This window comes from Acipenser ruthenus, chromosome 50, assembly GCF_902713425.1.
Source record: "Acipenser ruthenus chromosome 50, fAciRut3.2 maternal haplotype, whole genome shotgun sequence".
Classification (NCBI taxonomy): Eukaryota; Metazoa; Chordata; class Actinopteri; order Acipenseriformes; family Acipenseridae; genus Acipenser; species Acipenser ruthenus.
In genome coordinates, this window is record NC_081238.1 from 388,981 (window position 1) to 408,760 (window position 19,780).

Here is a 19,780-nt window from a genome sequence, read left to right on the forward strand (position 1 = left end):
AAGGATTTTTTTTTTGGACGAACTACAGCTGAGAAAAAAAAGGGCGGTATCCTCGTACCGGAATTTGATTTTATTATTAATTTATTTATTTATTAATTAAATTTTTGTATCAGCTGAAAAAAAAAGCACGTAAAAGACATAACGCTAGTGCTTCCCATTTTTTTTAAACTTTTTAAAATATATATATATATTTTTTTTAGAAGTTTTGGTAAAGCATATAACAAATTAAAAACACGGTAGACTAATTTTAAACGCATAGTAGACCTAACGAGGTCAGAGTTATTCCACCACGCAAGCAGCATAGAATTGTTTATTTTCATCTTTCATCCATAGCCTTTTATATTTTATTTTTTTTAATCCCACAGGCCTTGTTGACGGTCCAGTTATCTGTACAGAGACCGTTTTAGCTGCGGGCTACACATTTCTGCCAGTTATTAGTTCACTTTGTTTACCCTTTGCGTGTTACTTCTTGCACAGGTAAGACGTTTTAAGCAAACAGTTGAAGTAGAATTTTAAAAGTGACCTTTTACACTGATAGCATTTTTTTAAGCTTTTCCCATGGTTATACAGTACTGTGCATTTACTATAGTTTACCGTGGTTTACTTTTTTAATATGCTTTACCACACCTCTCTGTGCTTTACAATGCTTCCCTTTGCTTTACCAGACCTCTCTGTGCTTTACAATGCTTCCCTATGCTTTACCAGACCTCTCTGTGCTTTACAATGCTTCCCTATGCTTTACCAGACCTCTCTGTGCTTTACAATGCTTCCCTATGCTTTACCACACCTCTCTGTGCTTTACAATGCTTCCCTATGCTTTACCAGACCTCTCTGTGCTTTACAATGCTTCCCTATGCTTTACCACACCTCTCTGTGCTTTACAATGCTTCCCTATGCTTTACCAGACCTCTCTGTGCTTTACAATGCTTCCCTATGCTTTACCAGACCTCTCTGTGCTTTACAATGCTTCCCTATGCTTACTAAGGAAAACTTTTTAAAAAGATGTGTAGCCCATCATCTGCTAAGAAATAAATAATAATCTATCTCTCATTCCCTCCCACTGTACATTTTGCAACACTGTTGACAAATGTGCCTTTTGTAACCATCTTAAAACCTCACTGTCAAAAGTGAACTGGCCTGGGGCCAACCACTAGTTGCTTCACGCACACACACACACACACACACACACACACACACACACACACACACAAACACACACACACAAGCACGCACACACACACACACAAACACACACACACGCACACACACACACACACACACACACACAAACACACAAACACACACACACAAGCACGCACACACACACACACAAACACACACACGCACGCACGCACACACATACAAACACACACAAGCACGCACACACACACACGTGCACACACACAAACACACACACATAAACAAACACACACACACACACGCATGCACACATACACACACACACAAAACAAAAAAAAACATTTCAACGTTATTTCCATTTGCATGTGGAAGTGACCTGGAATCGCTTTGCAATCAGACCTGTACGTTTCCATCAGCAGCAAATGGATCTCAATGGGGGCCTATCAGCACCCAGTAAAGATGAGGGAACACAAAACCACTTTTCCAGGAGCAGCGGCTTGAAACCTGGTTCCAGGAGACCTAAACCCCCCAAGTCTCCCCTGGTGTGCCACACAGGGGCCTGAAACCTCGTCTCCTGAACCCAACAGAGACTATCACATTTTTATTCATCAGGTTTTCTTTAACTAAGTCTTTTAGCATTTCCACTGAAGACACTGAGAAAGACTTGTAGCCAAAAATATTTATCTTTGAATTTATTAAGTTTCATTCTAAACACAGCACTACGGCTATGGCCAAAAGTATATGAACATAGTTTAGATCTTTTATTTAACATCATACAATCAAAGAAACTACAAAATGATCTCGCAAAAAAAGCTACCGGAAGCCATAATAGCAGTACAGTAGCATTTCATGTTAGATTTCGAAATGTCACATTTTTCACGCCAGTTTTTCAATTCTGGGAAAACTACAAAGCGCTGTGTGATTCAATATGTTAACATAACATTATTCAGCAGGTGTCATTCGACTTTATGAAGCAGAATTAGTTCATTCAATCAGGGTGATGATGCAAAACTTTTGTGCAGAACTGTGGTGTTTAACAGACGTTGACGATTCAGAACCAAAACTGAACTCAGGAAACAAAACACTCTGAACACAAACATATAAATATCAAGCACCGTTCAAAAAAAGGAAATCGATTTTAATATTAGTTTGAAATTTGAAAGAATTTAAAGGACGTGCGAGAAAAGAAAAATGCATTTGGTTTAGGTGAAAGCAGTTTTTTTTTCCTCCAATGTGAGAACAGTTGTGAAACAGGATGTTGCTCAGTTTAAATATCCTTATATGGGTAAGTGAATAAAATAGCTGATCACTGCCTCACAGCCCGTGTCTCTCACACACGGCTGCTCGCTGTAAACCTGCGAGGAACACGCCTTAATGTCTCCAGACAGAACCTTGAAGCGAATGACTCAAAGATAGCGCAGAAGGAATTCTACTAAGCGAAACAGAACCCTACAGCTGTTTCTGTGGTCTGCTGTGCTGAATTTGCTCTGCAGTTCAGAATGCAAACGTTCCATGTGTAAACTTTAACCCATTAAGTGCTGTTGCCCTGCTTTGTAATCTTTAGGAGCATTTTTAACTGGCCAGCGTTGACCTGTTGTTTTAATTCTCTCTAGCGATATTGTTATGATAACTGACTCTGACTTTGTGAGCAAAAGTCAAGTCTAAATGCTTGTGTTCGCTCTGCAGATCCAGCCCTTCAGATCCCTCGCTCTAAAATAAACTGAAGCCTAAAAAAAATGAAGTGTGTTTTTTTTCCTCTCCACAGTGATGATAAAGCGCCTCCGTTTTCTATGCGCTGAGCTTCATAGCTGGTGTGAAATTTCACTGCTCCTGATGTACAGGAACATATAAAGCTTTGCAATGCTTCCCTATGCTTTACCATACCTCTCTGTGCTTTACAATACTTCCCTATGCTTTACCAGACCTCTCTGTGCTTTACAATGCTTCCCTATGCTTTACCAGACCTCTCTGTGCTTTACAATACTTCCCTATGCTTTACCAGACCTCTCTGTGCTTTACAATGCTTCCCTATGCTTTACCAGACCTCTCTGTACTTTACAATGCTTCCCTATGCTATACCATACCTCTCTGTGCTTTACAATGCTTCCCTATGCTTTACCACACCTCTCTGTGCTTTACAATGCTTCCCTATGCTTTACCAGACCTCTCTGTGCTTTACAATGCTTCCCTATGCTTTACTACACCTCTCTGTTCTTTACAATGCTTCCCTATGCTTTACCAGACCTCTCTGTGCTTTACAATGCTTCCCTATGCTTTACCAGACCTCTCTGTGCTTTACAATGCTTCCCTATGCTTTACCAGACCTCTCTGTGCTTTACAATGCTTCCCTATGCTTTACCACACCTCTCTGTGCTTTACAATGCTTCCCTATGCTTTACCAGACCTCTCTGTGCTTTACAATGCTTCCCTATGCTTTACTACACCTCTCTGTTCTTTACAATGCTTCCCTATGCTTTACCAGACCTCTCTGTGCTTTACAATGCTTCCCTATGCTTTACCAGACCACTCTGTGCTTTACAATGCTTCCCTATGCTTTACCAGACCTCTCTGTGCTTTACAATGCTTCCCTATGCTTTACCAGACCTCTCTGTGCTTTACAATGCTTCCCTATGCTTTACCACACCTCTCTGTGCTTTACAATGCTTCCCTATGCTTTACCAGACCTCTCTGTGCTTTACAATGCTTCCCTATGCTTTACCAGACCACTCTGTGCTTTACAATGCTTCCCTATGCTTTACCAGACCTCTCTGTGCTTTACAATGCTTCCCTATGCTTTACCAGACCTCTCTGTGCTTTACAATGCTTCCCTATGCTTTACCAGACCTCTCTGTGCTTTACAATGCTTCCCTATGCTTTACCAGACCTCTCTGTGCTTTACAATGCTTCCCTATGCTTTACCACACCTCTCTGTGCTTTACAATGCTTCCCTATGCTTTACCAGACCTCTCTGTGCTTTACAATGCTTCCCTATGCTTTACTACACCTCTCTGTTCTTTACAATGCTTCCCTATGCTTTACCAGACCTCTCTGTGCTTTACAATGCTTCCCTATGCTTTACCAGACCACTCTGTGCTTTACAATGCTTCCCTATGCTTTACCAGACCTCTCTGTGCTTTACAATGCTTCCCTATGCTTTACCAGACCTCTCTGTGCTTTACAATGCTTCCCTATGCTTGCCCATGCTTTCACTGTGCTTGGTTACACTTTGCTGTGCTTTTACTATGGGAAACGAAGCTGATAAACGGCTCCACACACACAGTTAAAGCTGTCGCTGTTGTATTTCGACAGACACTCCTAGGCTTGTTGTGTTTTTGGTGCATCCTGGGTATTTTCTTGTTTTCCTGTTCAAACTCGCATCTTCCTGCTCGATCGCAGCGTGTTCTCTGCCTCAGTCTCAGACCGCGCTGCCTACCTGTCCTCGATTCTCTCCGCAAGGGCGTGTCTTTCTTTCGCTTGTTTTTGTAACATTTCTTTTCCTGTCTCTACTCTGCAGCAGAAGTAACTTGTGGCACGTTTTTGTCGCTGTGAATTATTGTATACAGTTACATGGGGTAACAAAATAAAATGTAATGTTTGAATCGAGTAAGCTCCGAGACTGAGATTCTACAGACAGCTATGGACGCGAGTTTAACTTCCCCTTAAAGGGGGGGGGGGGAGGGGGGAGGAATTTCCAGGTGTTTTTACACAATCAATCAGATGCTAGTTCAAACAGCAGGGACAGGCACAGATTGAAGCCTGCAGTAACATGCAATCAATCCATCACTATCTCTGCTAGTGACCCCCCCCCCCCCCCGTACTGCAACTTACAGATCTGGACCAAAACGTTTGCACCCTCCCCCCCCCATAGAATGAACTAATTCTGCTTCATAAAGTCGAATGAAACCTGCTGGATAATGTTACGTTAACATATTGAATTACACACCGCTTTGTAGTTTGCTCCATTTACTTAACAAAAATTGAAAAAATAAAAAAGTGATATTTTTTCATACTGTTATGGCTTCCGGTAGTTTTGTTTTTTTTTGCAACATCATTTTGTAGTTTCTTTGATGGCATGATGTAAAATATCTAAAAACACCGCGGTATGCTGGTGGTTTTAATTTTGGGTGCTGAATGTTAATGACGGCCGTTTTATAGAAATGCAAAAGTTGTCTTTGCTGCTGTATTATTTTTTTGTCCCACGCGAGGTTCTGCAACAAGAGGAAGCTTGCATAAAAAAGTCGAGGGGGGGGGAAATACATTACAGCGCTTGTTTGCAACACGATAAAAATAGTCTAAAAACGGTTTCGTCTTTAAAGGTGCCAGCTCACTGACAGACATTGCTAGATAACAATGTATAACTGTTGAAATGTCTCCTGTTCAATTAATTGTGGGAAGACGATTCCTTTGAAGGGGGTGCAGTGGTGCCATTGCTACAGCTAATAGGAGGCTAGACCATTGATTTGAACCCTTAGTTAGCTCTCCTTTAAAGGGGGACGTGTTATAATATCGCTATTCTTAATAAGAGTTAAGCAAACTCATTTTAAACTGCAGTTGGAGCTCTTTTGGCCTTTTATAGATTCTCGCTTCAATTCTTTATGGATTGGATCCCAGTATCGGTGTGCATTTCTGCACAGCCCGGAGTTCTGTTTGATTTCTCATTCCAGAACGCCAAGGGGCGATGACGTCACACGCAGGACAAGCGGACAAAGGTAGATCATTAATATGTAAAAAGGTGTGTGTTGTGTGTGTCAGGTTTACTGTTTATTCTGTGTCCTACACTAGGTTACTAAGCCATTTTGCCTCAGCAGTATCTTTGAGATCAACCACAGGGGATGGAAATAAGACTCCCGTTGCGCAGCGGTTTGATCCATTCCTGGTTTTACTAGGAGTTTAATGAGACACACCTGAGCTTGTTGCCTAGACACACTGTGGGCTGATCAAGCTGGAACCTGGAATGGGTGAAACTGCTATGCAACAGGAGTCTTATTTCCACGCCCGAAGCATCTTACTGGCTGCAAAGCCTGTCAATCATTAGGGGAAACAGCTGGTTGGTTAGTGACAGGAAAGATGACCCTGAAGGGGCGGGGATAATTTCACTCTCTGTGTGAAAGGACCTTGAAAGTGCCATAGGGGTTACAATATGTTACAAACAAAAATCCAAACATGTGCTTCTTTCAAAACTACACAGTTGGGATCTATTTAGAGAATGGAGTTGCATGGTGGGGAGAATGGGATCGTTTAGCTACGACCAGCACTCCTAAACCAGTACGACCATCTGGAAACCAGTAAACCCAAGTTCTAGCACTTCTTCAAACCTGCCCTGTTCAGACGAGGAAGCAGCTGTTTGCTTCAGAGCTGAGGGGACAACGGAAACCACGAGAAAGCTGCAATCTCCAGACAGACTTACTGAGGCAAATCTAACATCTGCTTGTGTAGCTGACTGGAAGCCAGGGCGTGGGTTTAGTGCATATCACACCTTGTAAGCATTTGCGTTTGCTGTGAATTTTATTAAAAGCACAGCAGGGTACAGCGCGGGGGTGCAGGGTACAGCGCAGGGGAGCAGGGAACAGCACAGGGGAGCAGGGAACAGCACAGGGGAGCAGGGTGCAGTGCAGGAGAGCAGGGTACAGCATGGGGGAGCAGGGTACAGCACAGGGGAGCAGGGTACAGCTCAGGGGAGCAGGGTACAGTACAGGGGAGCAGGGTACAGCACAGGGGAGCAGGGTACAGCTCAGGGGAGCAGGGTACAGCACAGGGGAGCAGGGTGCAGTGCAGGAGAGCAGGGTACAGCACGGGGGAGCAGGGTACAGCACAGGGGAGCAGGGTGCAGTGCAGGAGAGCAGGGTACAGCACGGGGGAGCAGGGTACAGCTCAGAGGAGCAGGGTACAGCTCAGGGGAGCAGGGTACAGCACAGGGGGAGCAGGGTACAGCTCAGGGGAGCAGGGTACAGCACAGGGGAGCTGGGGTAAAGCATAGGGGAGCAAGTTCTGTTTGCAAAGTTTCTTAGCACTAAAAAAGTGTTTTTACAGCAGCTGAGGTGTGAATGTGTTACACTGTCCAGTAGCTTACCAGAAGCGGCCGTGTGATTACAAGCGGACGAACAGAAACACTGGTCTTAAAAAAAAAACAGTAATTAAAAAAAAAAAAGTGACAGCATTGCGGGCAGGAAGTGTCTAAAACGGATGCAGAGACCAGAGCGAGATGAAGCCTGAACGAGATGGAAAAACATCTCAAGAGTGCGAAAAAAACCACCACAGACAGACAGGCAGGCAGACAAACAGACAGGGCTAATTCAGAGCAAATAACAGCTTATTTGTAGAACTGCACTATGCCGTATATAGGGGTATTTTGGTAAAAGCACAGTGTAGTATTTAGCAGATGCTTTTATCCAAAGCGTACATAGACTAGGGGGGTGAACTACACTTCATCAACAACTGCTGCTGCTGCAGAGTCACTTCCAATAGAACCTTGTGTTTATGTCTCATCCGATAATGAACCAGCCCCCTTCTCAAAGTGTAGTAAAACACAGAGAGGAGAATGAACCAGCCCCTTCTCAAAGTGTAGTAAAACACAGAGAGGAGAATGAACCAGCCCCCTTCTCAAAGTGTAGTAAAACACAGAGAAGAGAATGAACCAGCCCCCCTTCTCAAAGTGTAGTAAAACACAGAGTGAACCAGCCCCCTTCTCAAAGTGTAGTAAAACACAGAGAAGAGAATGAACCAGCCCCTTCTCAAAGTGTAGTAAAACACAGAGAGGAGAATGAACCAGCCCCTTCTCAAAGTGTAGTAAAACACAGAGAGGAGAATGAACCAGCCCCCTTCTCAAAGTGTAGTAAAACACAGAGAGGAGAATGAACCAGCCCCCTTCTCAAAGTGTAGTAAAGCATAACAAAGCTAATCATAGGGAAGCATGACACATCTTGCTTATCAAGTATGATGAACACGTCAGTGACCCCTGCCTTTAAAACTGTGTGTTAAGTGCCCGGTCTCTGCTGAGCTAAACTGTATTTGAATTTGTCAGAGCGTTTCTAGTAAATTCTCACACATCAAAACCACACATGCGCCTGGAAAAGAAAGGCAATGGCGCCCTCTGCAGGACCATATGGGAAGTGCAACAGAAAGAAAAAACTAAATTACAGATTAGTTTACCAAAGAGGTCAAGATAAAGCAAGCTAGGCGTACTTACATCACAAAGCAGCAACGCCAGCAGGATACTGGCTCTATTTTAATGATCTAAGCCGTGGCAGACCTTAACACCGCCACCCTAAATGCGTTATAACCCTCAATTTCTGCAGATATAATTCTCTCTATATTTATTGTATGCCATGCAAAATGTGTAAAACTGTTTAAAACGCCCCGGTTTGTGTTATTTTGTATTCACATTTTTTTTTTTTATAAGTACACAACTGTAGCACGTGCCCTCAGCAAAATCACAGCACAGTCACTTATTGTGTACTAGTTTTTAAATATATATATAAAAATAACCGGGGCCTTATTTTTAGATTTTTAAAAGGGCAAGGTTTGCCGTTGGAGTCGCGTCGTTATAAATGAAATGTGTTGGACCGGCTGCCCTTTTCAAAGCGTTTTTTCACTGAGTCGTGTCCCCCGTGTAGCGTTACACAAGCTGCGATGAACGGTGACCTTTACTGTACTGGACAGCGGCCAGGGACCGTCAACATTTTACATAGCTTTTATATGTCCAATGAAAATAAAACAACGACCCTGTGGTCTTAGTAGTAAGCGTTGATGGCCTGTTAGTTAAAGCTGAAGGACCGGGAGGGAAGCAGTGTGTGGCCTAGTGGTTAGAGCTGAGGAACTGGGGAGTTAGTGAGTGGGAGGGAGGGATGCAGTGTGGCTTAGTGATTGGAGAAGAGGGACCGGGAGGGAGGGAGGGAGAAGCAGCGTGGCCTTTCATTCTAAATCTAATCACACATAGTGCATTTGATACAACCAGCCTGAAACATGATTTCATATGATAATTATTATATGCATTGCCATTAAATAATTCGGTGTTACTTTTGAAGTAGAACTAGTTTATTATAGACGGTCCCTAAAGTCGTTCCAAACGGGACAGCGTCGGTCAGGGAGCGCCTATAAATAGAGGAGGGGGTGCTCGAGAGCGGGCACTTGTCAGCGACCAGCGGACGGACGAGTACACGCGCGCACCGCACTCAGGTAAAATGACGGTTGGGATTTTCTCTCTTAATTTTTTTTAAATCTTAACAATTATTAAAAAGCCTTGTTTCGGTTTAAGTGGTACATTTTAATAACATGTATCGGTTTTTAATGATAATTTGAGGCGTAACTGTCATATTTGTGACCCGTATTTATGTATTTATCCTTGATAGACTGAATTAGTGACACAACCTTTTTACTGTTTTTTTTAAATTTATTTATTCATTTATTTTTATCTGGCTATTTTTATTTTTTGGTTTTTGGTTTGTTTTTGGCAGGACAAAAGAGTTCACACAAACTGTCTTACAATTTCTTAAAAAAAAAAAAAAAAAAAAAAAAAAATCGTGAAACTAAGCCTGGTTAATCACTGTAATTCTCGCAATTGGGTATTTGTTTAATTGATAAATGTGTTTTATTGTAAAATATTAACAGCACAAAACTGTGAAACCGTTCAATTCAGGTATAAGACTGCTCTGAAATGTTTTTACAAGAAAAAACAGGAAAATAACTACCGTACAAGTGCTAGTCAAAGTCCATTGCTGACTAACGCAAATATAGCCTTGTGTTCTCCAAGAGCCCCATTGCTTGCAATTATCATTGAAGCAAAAATAACCATTTATGATTTTCACTGTGATTTTGTAATAATTATTAAATTCTCTCATATCCCAAGTAACGGCATTGTATGGTAACTAAGGACTCGTATCGCTTAATAAAGCTCACGATTAGTACTAGACTCACTCGAGCGATCTCAAGTTGCATGTTTTAAATTCAAAATCCGTTATATTCTAAACTAAATTTACCGGTTGGAACAAGGTAAGATCGCTTTGGCAACGGCGCAGTTTTCTTTCGTATGCCATCCCATAATTAAACTGACATCTTAATTGGTAAACTCGGCGATTGGTTTAATATGGCGAGCGCCTGTTGAGCTTCATTTTAATATTTACTGGTCCAGTTAACGAAACGAGAACTTAATGTTTAAAAAATAGTTTAAAACGGCCTTCATTTGTGAGTGTGGAAGTGCCTTGCTGTGATAACGTTGTCTCTCTGCTGCTGTACTACAGTATCAGCTGTCTAGGAAAGGGGTGGATGGTTATAAAAAGCTCCACCACTAGAGCCCACATACTTTTAATGCTGTACTGTAACAGAGTATGAGGTCTGAATACTGCTTTGACCTCTGCCTGAAGTTCAGTTGGCTTTTCATTAAAGGTCACTGAAGTGCTGGGCTGTAAAGAGATTCATGCAAGCATCGTGTGTTGCAGGGTGGGACGCTGCATACCTTTTTTACAGTTGAAGGCTAGTCTTCGGTAAACGATCCCCCCCCCTCAATTTGTTTAAGGTCATGCAATTTGTGGATATGGTATTGATTCACGGTCTTGATGCCGAATCACTGGTGGTGGGAATTTAATTATTTAAAATAGATCTTTAACATCATGCAATGAAAGAAACTACAAAAACGATTTTGCAAAAGTCTACTGGAAGCCATAATAGTAATACAGTATTGTTGGATTTTGAAATTATGCACTTTTCAATTTGTCAGTTTTAAGTATATGGGGAAAACTACAAAGTACTAATTCAATATGTTAACATAACATTCAGCAGGTGTGTTTTGACTATGAAGCAAAATTAGTTCCTATAGGGTGATGCAAAACTTCTGGCCAGAGCTGTATAGTTCAGCAGTCCAGCACTTTGGTCTAACCAAGTCTTAAATTTATTATTATTATTATTATTATTATTATTATTAATTTATTTATTTTCTTAGACGCCCTTATCCAAGGCGACTTACAGCCTAAAAGCCCAATTAAATGGTTATATATCTGTTTTAAACAAAGCAGCCCTGATTTTAGCACATTGACAGTAGAGAAAGGCTTGGTTTGAGAGATAGGGACTGCAAGGCACTCCTGGCTTTGAATGCCGACCCAAATATAGAACCGCTTCTCTCGGGGAGAGCTGGAAATACCGGGGTGGGTGAGGTAAAGTGGGATCGGAGTCACAGGCTCTGTGTGCTTCCTGGTACAGTAGGGGCGCCGCTATTGCTTCCTTTTCATAAGGTATTGTGATGGAGGTTATGTCGTGACACTCTGTTAAAAGCATCACGTAGCTACAGAGCGGTGAGGTGATGGGTTGCCAAGCCACATTGCTGGTGCTGAATCACTGTCATCCTTCCAAGACCTGATCAGGTTTAAGGATCAATCGGCTGCTGGAAGCGGATGCGTTGATTTGAAACTTATGTAAAGATCGTTGTTGGGGGGGGGGGGGGGGGGGTGCGTTGGATTATTGCATTACTTGGCAGCTGTTTATCTGATTCATTTGTAATGTAATTGGGGGGGAGGGAGGGGTGTTTTTATTAAGGGAGGGGGGCAGTATCAATAGCTCCCCTTTCTCTACTCTCTCTAACTTTAACTTATTGCCCTGCCCTTAATTTGTGGTTTTATGTATTGCACCAGAATTACAAACTCTTTAATCCTGGAAGACTGTAGTGCTTCAGTGCACAAAATATGTATTTGAAAATACCACCCATACACTGTCTTGCACATCATACAGTAGCCTTTCAGGGTGAAGCAGTGACCTGACTTCAACAGGGTATAAATTGACAGCATGTGAAGGCTGCAGGAAGGGGCAGAGATCTGAAGTGTGTTCGGAGACAAATGTCCCTGCAAAGGATTTTATCTCATCCACTGGAGCTCAAAATAGGCTTGCTGTTCAGGTTGAAGAATCTGCCTCCTTATCCTTGATTGGTAGGTTTGCCCTGCTGCATTCCTATTGGCTTAACCCTGACAGCCCTGCCCCTTCTCTAAACTCTTGTACATTGCCATCCGACCATTGTACGGTGTTCTGTAGAGGACAAAAAAGGTGCAAAATGATGTGTGTGATTGCTGGGGGTGTTTTGAAACGTGTTTGCAGAGGCATACAAACCAGAGCAGGTGATATGATCATGCACCACTGTTCAGAGCTGAGCTGGACTCTGCATTGCATACAGTACTGGATTCAACACCGGCAATATTGCCCTTGCGAGGATTTTTATAAAAATGTAAATAAGCTAGTTTACACTTGTTGCAATATTGAATCCTCTCTCTAGGCAGCATGTCCATCACTAAGATCCACGCCCGTGAGATCCTCGATTCCCGAGGGAACCCCACTGTGGAGGTGGACCTGTTCACAGCAAAGGGTGAGCGCTGGAGAAGCCCTGACCTTCCTGCACCCCTGCCTCTCTCCTTTCCAGCTCCCCTTGTTTCTCCACTTTAAACCCCTTCATCTTATTTCTCTATTCCACTATAGACTCTTAACTCCAAACACCAACATTAGGGATGCTGTGTGTGATTTATAGATGGAGATATATTATATAAAATTGTCTTTAGTTTCCAATTAACTATTCCATTACAATTGGCAGACTTGTACTGTTTTAACAATACTATTAATACAATTGTAAATTAGAATTTCTGTGCACTGGAAACATTTTAGCATTAAACTGAACACAAGCACTTTATTTGGGTGTGTTTTGAGAGGCTATGTGGTGTGTGTGTGTGACAAACAAATGTGTTGGAAGTGAAGTGGGCATGGACTTGGTACTGAGGGGAGGAGGCACTTGGTCACACACAGAGCAGTGAGGGGATGGGACGGGCTACCTAGTCCTGTTCATGCAGAGTCAGTGAGGTGACCGGCTACCTAGTCCTGTTAATGCAGAGTCAGTGAGGGGGTGGGACGGGCTACCTAGTCCTGTTCATGCAGTCATTGGGATCCTTTCCTCTCGTTTTGTAATCTTTCTCTCCAGGTCTCTTCAGGGCTGCTGTTCCCAGCGGAGCCTCCACTGGTATCTACGAGGCTCTGGAACTCCGTGATGGAGACAAGGCCAGGTACCTGGGCAAAGGTGAGCCGGGACCGCTCTGCTCGGGGCTTCAATTGCACGCAACTGTTTCTGCATTACAAATATATGACTGCAGTAAATGAAACGCCCACGCCACAGATCGGGAGTGCGCCATCTTGAGACTCTTCAGCAGCAGTGATTTTAAACACGTCTCGCAACCCAGAATGAAATCCAATACTGTGGCAGCGACACTCAAACTCTCTTATTGTGGTTGCAGGGGTCATGAAGGCAGTGGACCACATTAATAAGACCATTGTTCCAGCTCTCCTGGAGAAGGTAACACATTCAGCAGCTGAGCTCTTCAACTTATTTTATTATTTTTGTGTATTTTATATAATTTGTCAAATGAAAGTGCCAACCCTTCTATATAGGAATTATTTTTCTAAAGTCAATGGTCTAATTTTCATAACTATAAATCAGCTTTTATACTTTTTGTCTTTAAGTGATCAACTAAATGCACAGATTGTGTGTGGTGTGGGTTTTTTTTGGGTTCCTGTGGTCAGAGACCCTGATTTTAGCACTACCTTTATGGTAACGTTGGAAGTCCAAGATTAGTTTTTTATCCAGGGTCTTTTTGAAGCTTTCCTCCCTTTGAGTATTGACCTGGGAGGCATATGGAGTCCTGTGTGTTCATACTATTTAGGTGTTCTGTTGTGTTCATGGTGCTGTGACTGGGGGATGAATGCTACTGACTAATTCTTGAATTCCCTTAACAGAAACTGAGTGTGGTTGAGCAGGAGAAGATTGACAAATTCATGCTGGAATTGGACGGGACAGAAAACAAGTGTAAGTGACATTGCTGAGGCAGTGCGGCTGACTGCTGCAGCGAGCCCTGGTGTGTGTGTGGGGGGGACTGGTTTTGCTTTCAACATGTTTCATAAATGAGTTCAATATAATGTATCAGCAAGTTTTGGCAGTGTCTGCTTCCGAGAGGTTCAGGACTTGGCATACAGGTAATGTTGATATGATTTGAGTCCATCTCTTCTGCAGTTTTTTTCAGAGCTATTATCCCGCCCTTGTTACCCAGGGAACAATAGGTAGTCTAACTTGGTTTGTGAAGTAATGCGTCCTTTTGTTTTTAAATGCGTTTTTTAAATTATTATTATTTTTATTTTTATTTTAGCAAAGTTTGGTGCCAATGCTATTCTAGGTGTGTCCCTGGCAGTCTGCAAGGCTGGTGCTGCAGAAAAAGGTGTCCCCCTGTACCGTCACATTGCTGACCTGGCAGGAAACCCAGAACTCATCCTTCCAGTTCCTGTGAGTACTGCACTGACAATTTAATTAAAGCCTGTAGCTCTAATAATGTGACCACAGTTCCATCTGATTTAAGACAATTTCTGTGTAGTGGACTGTTTTTGTCCTGAACTACAGCTCTGGATGTCTCCTGTCTCTGACAGGCGTTCAACGTGATTAACGGCGGCTCCCATGCGGGGAACAAGCTGGCCATGCAGGAGTTCATGATCCTGCCCGTGGGAGCGAGCAGCTTCAAGGAGGCGATGCGCATCGGAGCCGAGGTCTACCACAACCTGAAGAACGTCATCAAGGCCAAGTACGGCAAGGACGCCACCAACGTGGGGGACGAGGGCGGCTTCGCACCCAACATCCTGGAGAACAACGAGGGTACGCGTGCCAGCGCGCCGGGGTTACTTTGGGTCGGCACATTCGCGTTTCATTCTCCATGGTTTTATTTCAGGGGCTCGCTGGGTAATCTGTTGCTTTGCCTTGTAGAGTGTTTGACTGAAAGCTGTTTATTTTATGCAGTAGTTTCTAAACCGCAGAGCTGACCCCACTCAAGTGAATAGCAGTGTGTCCCGTAGGATCAACAGTTTCCTTTGCTGTGGTGTGTGTGGGTTTTTTTTTTTTTTTTTTTCTGACCGCATGGTCAGCTGCTAGTCGGAAGCGAAGGATAAATTGTAAGTTCTTGCATTTAGTAGCAAAGCCCCTGCAACTTGTTTGCAGAGTCTGGTCTGACAGATTAGATTGGCTTTTTTAAAATGAATAGTCAGTGTGTAAAATGATCTTATTGTAAAGATACCCTCTTGTGTAGTTTTGGGTGAGAGCTGCTTATAAATAAATGTCAAATCAGAGACGCTGTTCTATAGAAAGTCTTTTACATAAATGCTGCAGTTAAAGTGCTCTAAACAGAGGCTTATCTGCAACTGTAAGAACACTCTGCTGATCTTCAGAAAGGTCTCTCCTAGTCTCCAGTGTCCTGTAATGCCCCTATCTTTAGCCATGACCTTTCGTAGTGTATCTGTGTGAAGGTCACGGTGTCTGGAGTCTGGGATTCCTGAGAGCTCCTGGCAGCGTGACGGTCTGAGAGGACTGGCACAATCGCTGTACAAACTCTCACTTTATTTGCAAGCCAGCCAACGTCTCCTGGGCAAACTGTGAGACTGCCGCCTCTCTAGATTGATCCTAAGCATTGGCCAAAAGTTTAGCATCTCCTAGAATTTTACAATTTGAGAATTTATATAGATAGTTATTAACATCTTGTAATCAAAGAAACTACTAAATGATATTGCAAAAGTCTATCGGAAGCCATAATAGTAGTACAGTATATCCTGTTACATTTCACAATGTCTGTTTTCAATTTGTCAGTTTAGTGCAAGGGAAAACGACAGCCATATGTAATTCAATATGATACTGTTTCATTCAGCTTTTATAAAGCAATGAGTTGCTCTCTAGGGTGATGCAAAACTGTTGGCCCTATCTGTACACTTCTTTATTGTAGGGGTTAAAGGTACTGGCAGAGACCCTTATTTTACTTGACTTGGCTCCTTTATAGTTTTGCCTTGGCTGTCTGATAATCCCCTCCTCCCTCTGCAGCGCTGGAGCTGCTGAAGTCTGCCATCGAGAAGGCTGGCTACCCTGACAAGATCGTGATTGGCATGGACGTGGCCGCCTCCGAGTTCCACCGCAGTGGGAAGTACGACCTGGACTTCAAGTCCCCCGACGACCCCAAGCGCCACATCACCGGAGACCAGCTGGGAGATCTGTACAAGACCTTCATCAAGAACTACCCCGGTGAGCAGGGGACCGCATGGCTGCTGTAGTGGACTCTGACAGCCACCTGAACAACGCAGATTTAATAACGTGATGCAGCCACCTGAAATTTCTTGGTCAGATTTGAAATGATGTCACCATAATTGTTTTACTCCAAGTGTTCCTAATTTTAAATTGGCTTTTTGCATGCTTTTTTGTTTGCCATACAAAGAGTGCAAGAGAGAATACACTCTGAACTTGATTTTGGAGGCAGCCTCTGAACTCTTGCTGAATAAACATCAAACTTAACGTACTGTATCTGCTCTTATAGAAAGAACCTGTTGTGTTTTTAAATGTATAGATGCTTTGTCATTTGAGTTTCTGAATGTGAGGATATTCATTCTCAGTGGCTGCCATGGGGATGTGACTTGCAATGAATATTTAACTTCTATAGTACTTTTGCAAGATGTTGGAGCGCCTACTTGTGGATGTCAAGTTATCGGCAACCTGTGATTTTTGGGAGGGGGTGGGGGTTGGGATGCGATGCAATGCAGACTATATTGGACAGACTTGTCTCTGTACCCTCACAGGAGAGATGATTGATTTTAGATATAATTTTTTTCTCTCTCTCCAGTGGTCTCCATCGAGGACCCCTTTGACCAGGACGACTGGGGGAACTGGACGAAGTTCACTGGCTCCGTGGGGATCCAGGTGGTCGGGGACGACCTCACGGTCACCAACCCCAAGAGGATCCAGCAGGCTGTGGAGAAGAAAGCCTGCAACTGCCTGCTGCTCAAAGTGAACCAGATCGGCTCTGTGATGGAGTCCATTCAGGCGTGAGTGCAGCGCTAATCCATAACTAATCAGTGCTGTAACCAGATCAGAGTAATCCAGAACGAATCAATACTGTAAACCGCTGCCTGCTGCTTCATTAACACTTCTATACCAGTAATCGCTACTGCATGCTGCTCACTCTAAATCTACTGAAGGAGTCATCTCTATGTGCACCAATGTTACACACCTGCCAAACTAAACCACAGCTGAATTTCTATTTAGCAGCACATGGGTAATACAAGATACCTGAATGTGTGATGCAATCGAGGGTGATTTTTACCTCCGTGCTGTAGAAAAAGCTCACCTGTTTGTAACCCGTGGTTCTTGCTGGTTCTTGTGTCCCTCAGTTGTAAGCTGGCTCAGTCCAATGGCTGGGGTGTGATGGTCAGCCATCGCTCTGGAGAGACCGAGGACACTTTCATTGCTGACCTCGTCGTGGGACTCTGCACTGGACAGGTGAGGGGACAGGGGCTCGGTGTGTGGTTTTTATTTTTTATTTCTTTCCCTTTGGTGTGAAATGGCTGCTTTTTACATGTGTCCTTCTCTCCACAGATCAAGACTGGCGCCCCCTGCAGGTCTGAGCGTCTGGCCAAATACAACCAGCTCCTGAGGTGAGCCTGCAGTGCTGTGGAAATGAGGCTTTCAGTCAGGAAGCATTTTGACAATGGAGCACTGTCAGTAATGTTAGATGTGGGCTATCTGTGAATTGAGTATTTTGTAATCTTTTATATAGCGCCTTTCATAGTGGACCACCATCACAAAGCGCTTTACAAGATAGTGAGGATCAATGCATAATACATTAAATACAGTGAGATACAGCCTGGCACAGTCCATTAAATACAAACAGTACAAAACAATGCAAATACATGAAATACAGTGAAATACAGCCTGGCACAGTCCATTAAATACAAACAGTACAAAACAATGCAAATACATTAAATACAGTGAGATACAGCCTGGCACAGTCCATTAAATACAAACAGTACAAAACAATGCAAATACATGAAATACAGTGAAATACAGCCTGGCACAGTCCATTAAATACAAACAGTACAAAACAATGCAAATACATTAAATACAGTGAGATACAGCCTGGCACAGTCCATTAAATACAAACAGTACAAAACAATGCAAATACATTAAATACAGTGAAACACAGCCTGGCACAGTCCATTAAATACAAACGGTACAAAACAATGCAAATACATTAAATACAGGCATAATGCAATTAAATACAAGGCTAGGATGTGAATTCTAGACATGGTGGATGTGTGTATCATACGAATATAGCAATTTAGACAGCAGCTAATAACAGATTATCAGGCTTAGAGCATTGAAAGCAAGAAAGAACAAGCAGGTCTTGAGTTGATTTGAAGCGAGCGACTGTGGGAGCCGCACACACTGAAGCTGGGGAGAGACTTCCAGAGAGATGAAGCCATGGGAGCTTTTCAAACAATTGTCTCTAAGTTCCCATGGTCACATGATGTCAATGTTTCTGAAGAGGATTAATGTGTTTTTTCTGCCAAGTTAACCCCCCATGCTGCTTTTCTCTCCCACAGGATTGAAGAGGAGTTGGGGGACAAGGCCAAATTTGCCGGAAAGAATTTCCGCAACCCCAAAGCCCACTAAAAAAAAACAAAAAAAACAAAACTCAAACCACTCTGCACTTCACCCCACCGAAGCAGCTGGCAGCTCCACCTCCCGGCCGTGCACTACCTGCCTGCTTTCAAGATGAATTTTGTGAACCTGCGTTCTTTTAAGATGCAAGAACTGTGCAATGTGTGAGTCTGATATCCACTATGCACCAGACAATAAAACTGTTCAGCACTGTGACTCTGTAATTTATTATTTTCACTAAATAACGTCAGTCGGTTAATCTGTAAGCAATAAACTAATTATCAATCACTGATTGCATGGAGAAGCTGTGCTACCATCAAGTGATTCAAATGAAAGGGGTCAATTAAAACTAAATTAACAGAACAAAAATCCATCCCATTTGTAGTCTTCTATACAAGCTTCCTTTGCCATTATCATCTCCTAATACTGTGACACCCTTACAAGATTTAAAATGTTTTCTAAGAAACTCAAAACTAAACTGCAAACTTCACTTGCGTTTTGTAAAATGGGTGATTGGTAGCCATTAGAAGTGCCTTGACACTGGGGCAAGAATCTGCAGCTACTTTTGTAGGTATAAGTGTTTAGACGGCTTTGTCGTTGACACGGTGAGTGCAAGACCTACACTGTGATATTGTAAGTGTAATTACTGTTCATAGATTCCAGTGGTGATGTGACTTCTATTGGCCTATGCCACCTGGTGGATATTTGCTGCTACTACACCTATGGAAAGGTAAACAGTGATCAACTTGACATCTGTTTCAAGCACTTAATACATAAAAAATCAATATATCAAACGTTTGTAGTTTGCATATAGCAATATTGGTCTGCATACTTCTGACGTGTTTTTCAATTACATCTGTTCTCTTGAGTGTTTCAGTTACAGATGTTGAAGTGAGAGAACAGGTCAAGCAAACTGGTCGGGTCTGTGTTTCCTTGGCATCTTCACACCGCTGTGTCATTATTATTAATTGGGAACTTAGCAGATGCTTTTCTCCAAAGTGACTTACAGAGGGTCTAGGGGTTGAACTATGCATCACACCTGCTGCTGCAGAGTCACAATAGGCCCTCAGTTTTACGTCTCATCTGAGCAACACAGGAAAGCAACTCAACTGTACACCAAATTGTTATTTAATTTTAAAGAACAAAACAATTGCTGTTTAAAAATGT

The 19,780-nt window shown here is 42.8% G+C and overlaps 1 protein-coding gene across 1 annotated transcript; it reads left to right on the top strand.

The window, feature by feature from the left end:
• The first annotated feature begins 9,200 nt into the window (after positions 1-9,200).
• On the top strand, positions 9,201-18,829 carry LOC117971641 (beta-enolase). The gene is made up of 12 exons (XM_034919799.2): positions 9,201-9,315; positions 12,392-12,481; positions 13,085-13,180; positions 13,395-13,453; positions 13,894-13,963; positions 14,301-14,434; positions 14,575-14,797; positions 16,007-16,204; positions 16,797-16,998; positions 17,344-17,452; positions 17,549-17,607; positions 18,556-18,829. The coding sequence occupies exons 2-12, from the start codon at positions 12,397-12,399 to the stop codon at positions 18,623-18,625; spliced, it is 1,305 nt and encodes a 434-aa protein (XP_034775690.1). The 5' UTR covers positions 9,201-9,315; positions 12,392-12,396; the 3' UTR covers positions 18,626-18,829.
• Positions 18,830-19,780: the final 951 nt, after the last annotated feature.

Bases quoted from the DNA above. Each gene is read 5' to 3' on its own strand.
- LOC117971641 (XM_034919799.2), top strand. From the start codon at position 12,397: ATGTCCATCACTAAGATCCACGCCCGTGAGATCCTCGATTCCCGAGGG. The intron at 14,798-16,006 runs GTACGCGTGCCA...CTCCCTCTGCAG, and splicing joins CATCCTGGAGAACAACGAGG to CGCTGGAGCTGCTGAAGTCT. The intron at 16,205-16,796 runs GTGAGCAGGGGA...CTCTCTCTCCAG, and splicing joins CTTCATCAAGAACTACCCCG to TGGTCTCCATCGAGGACCCC.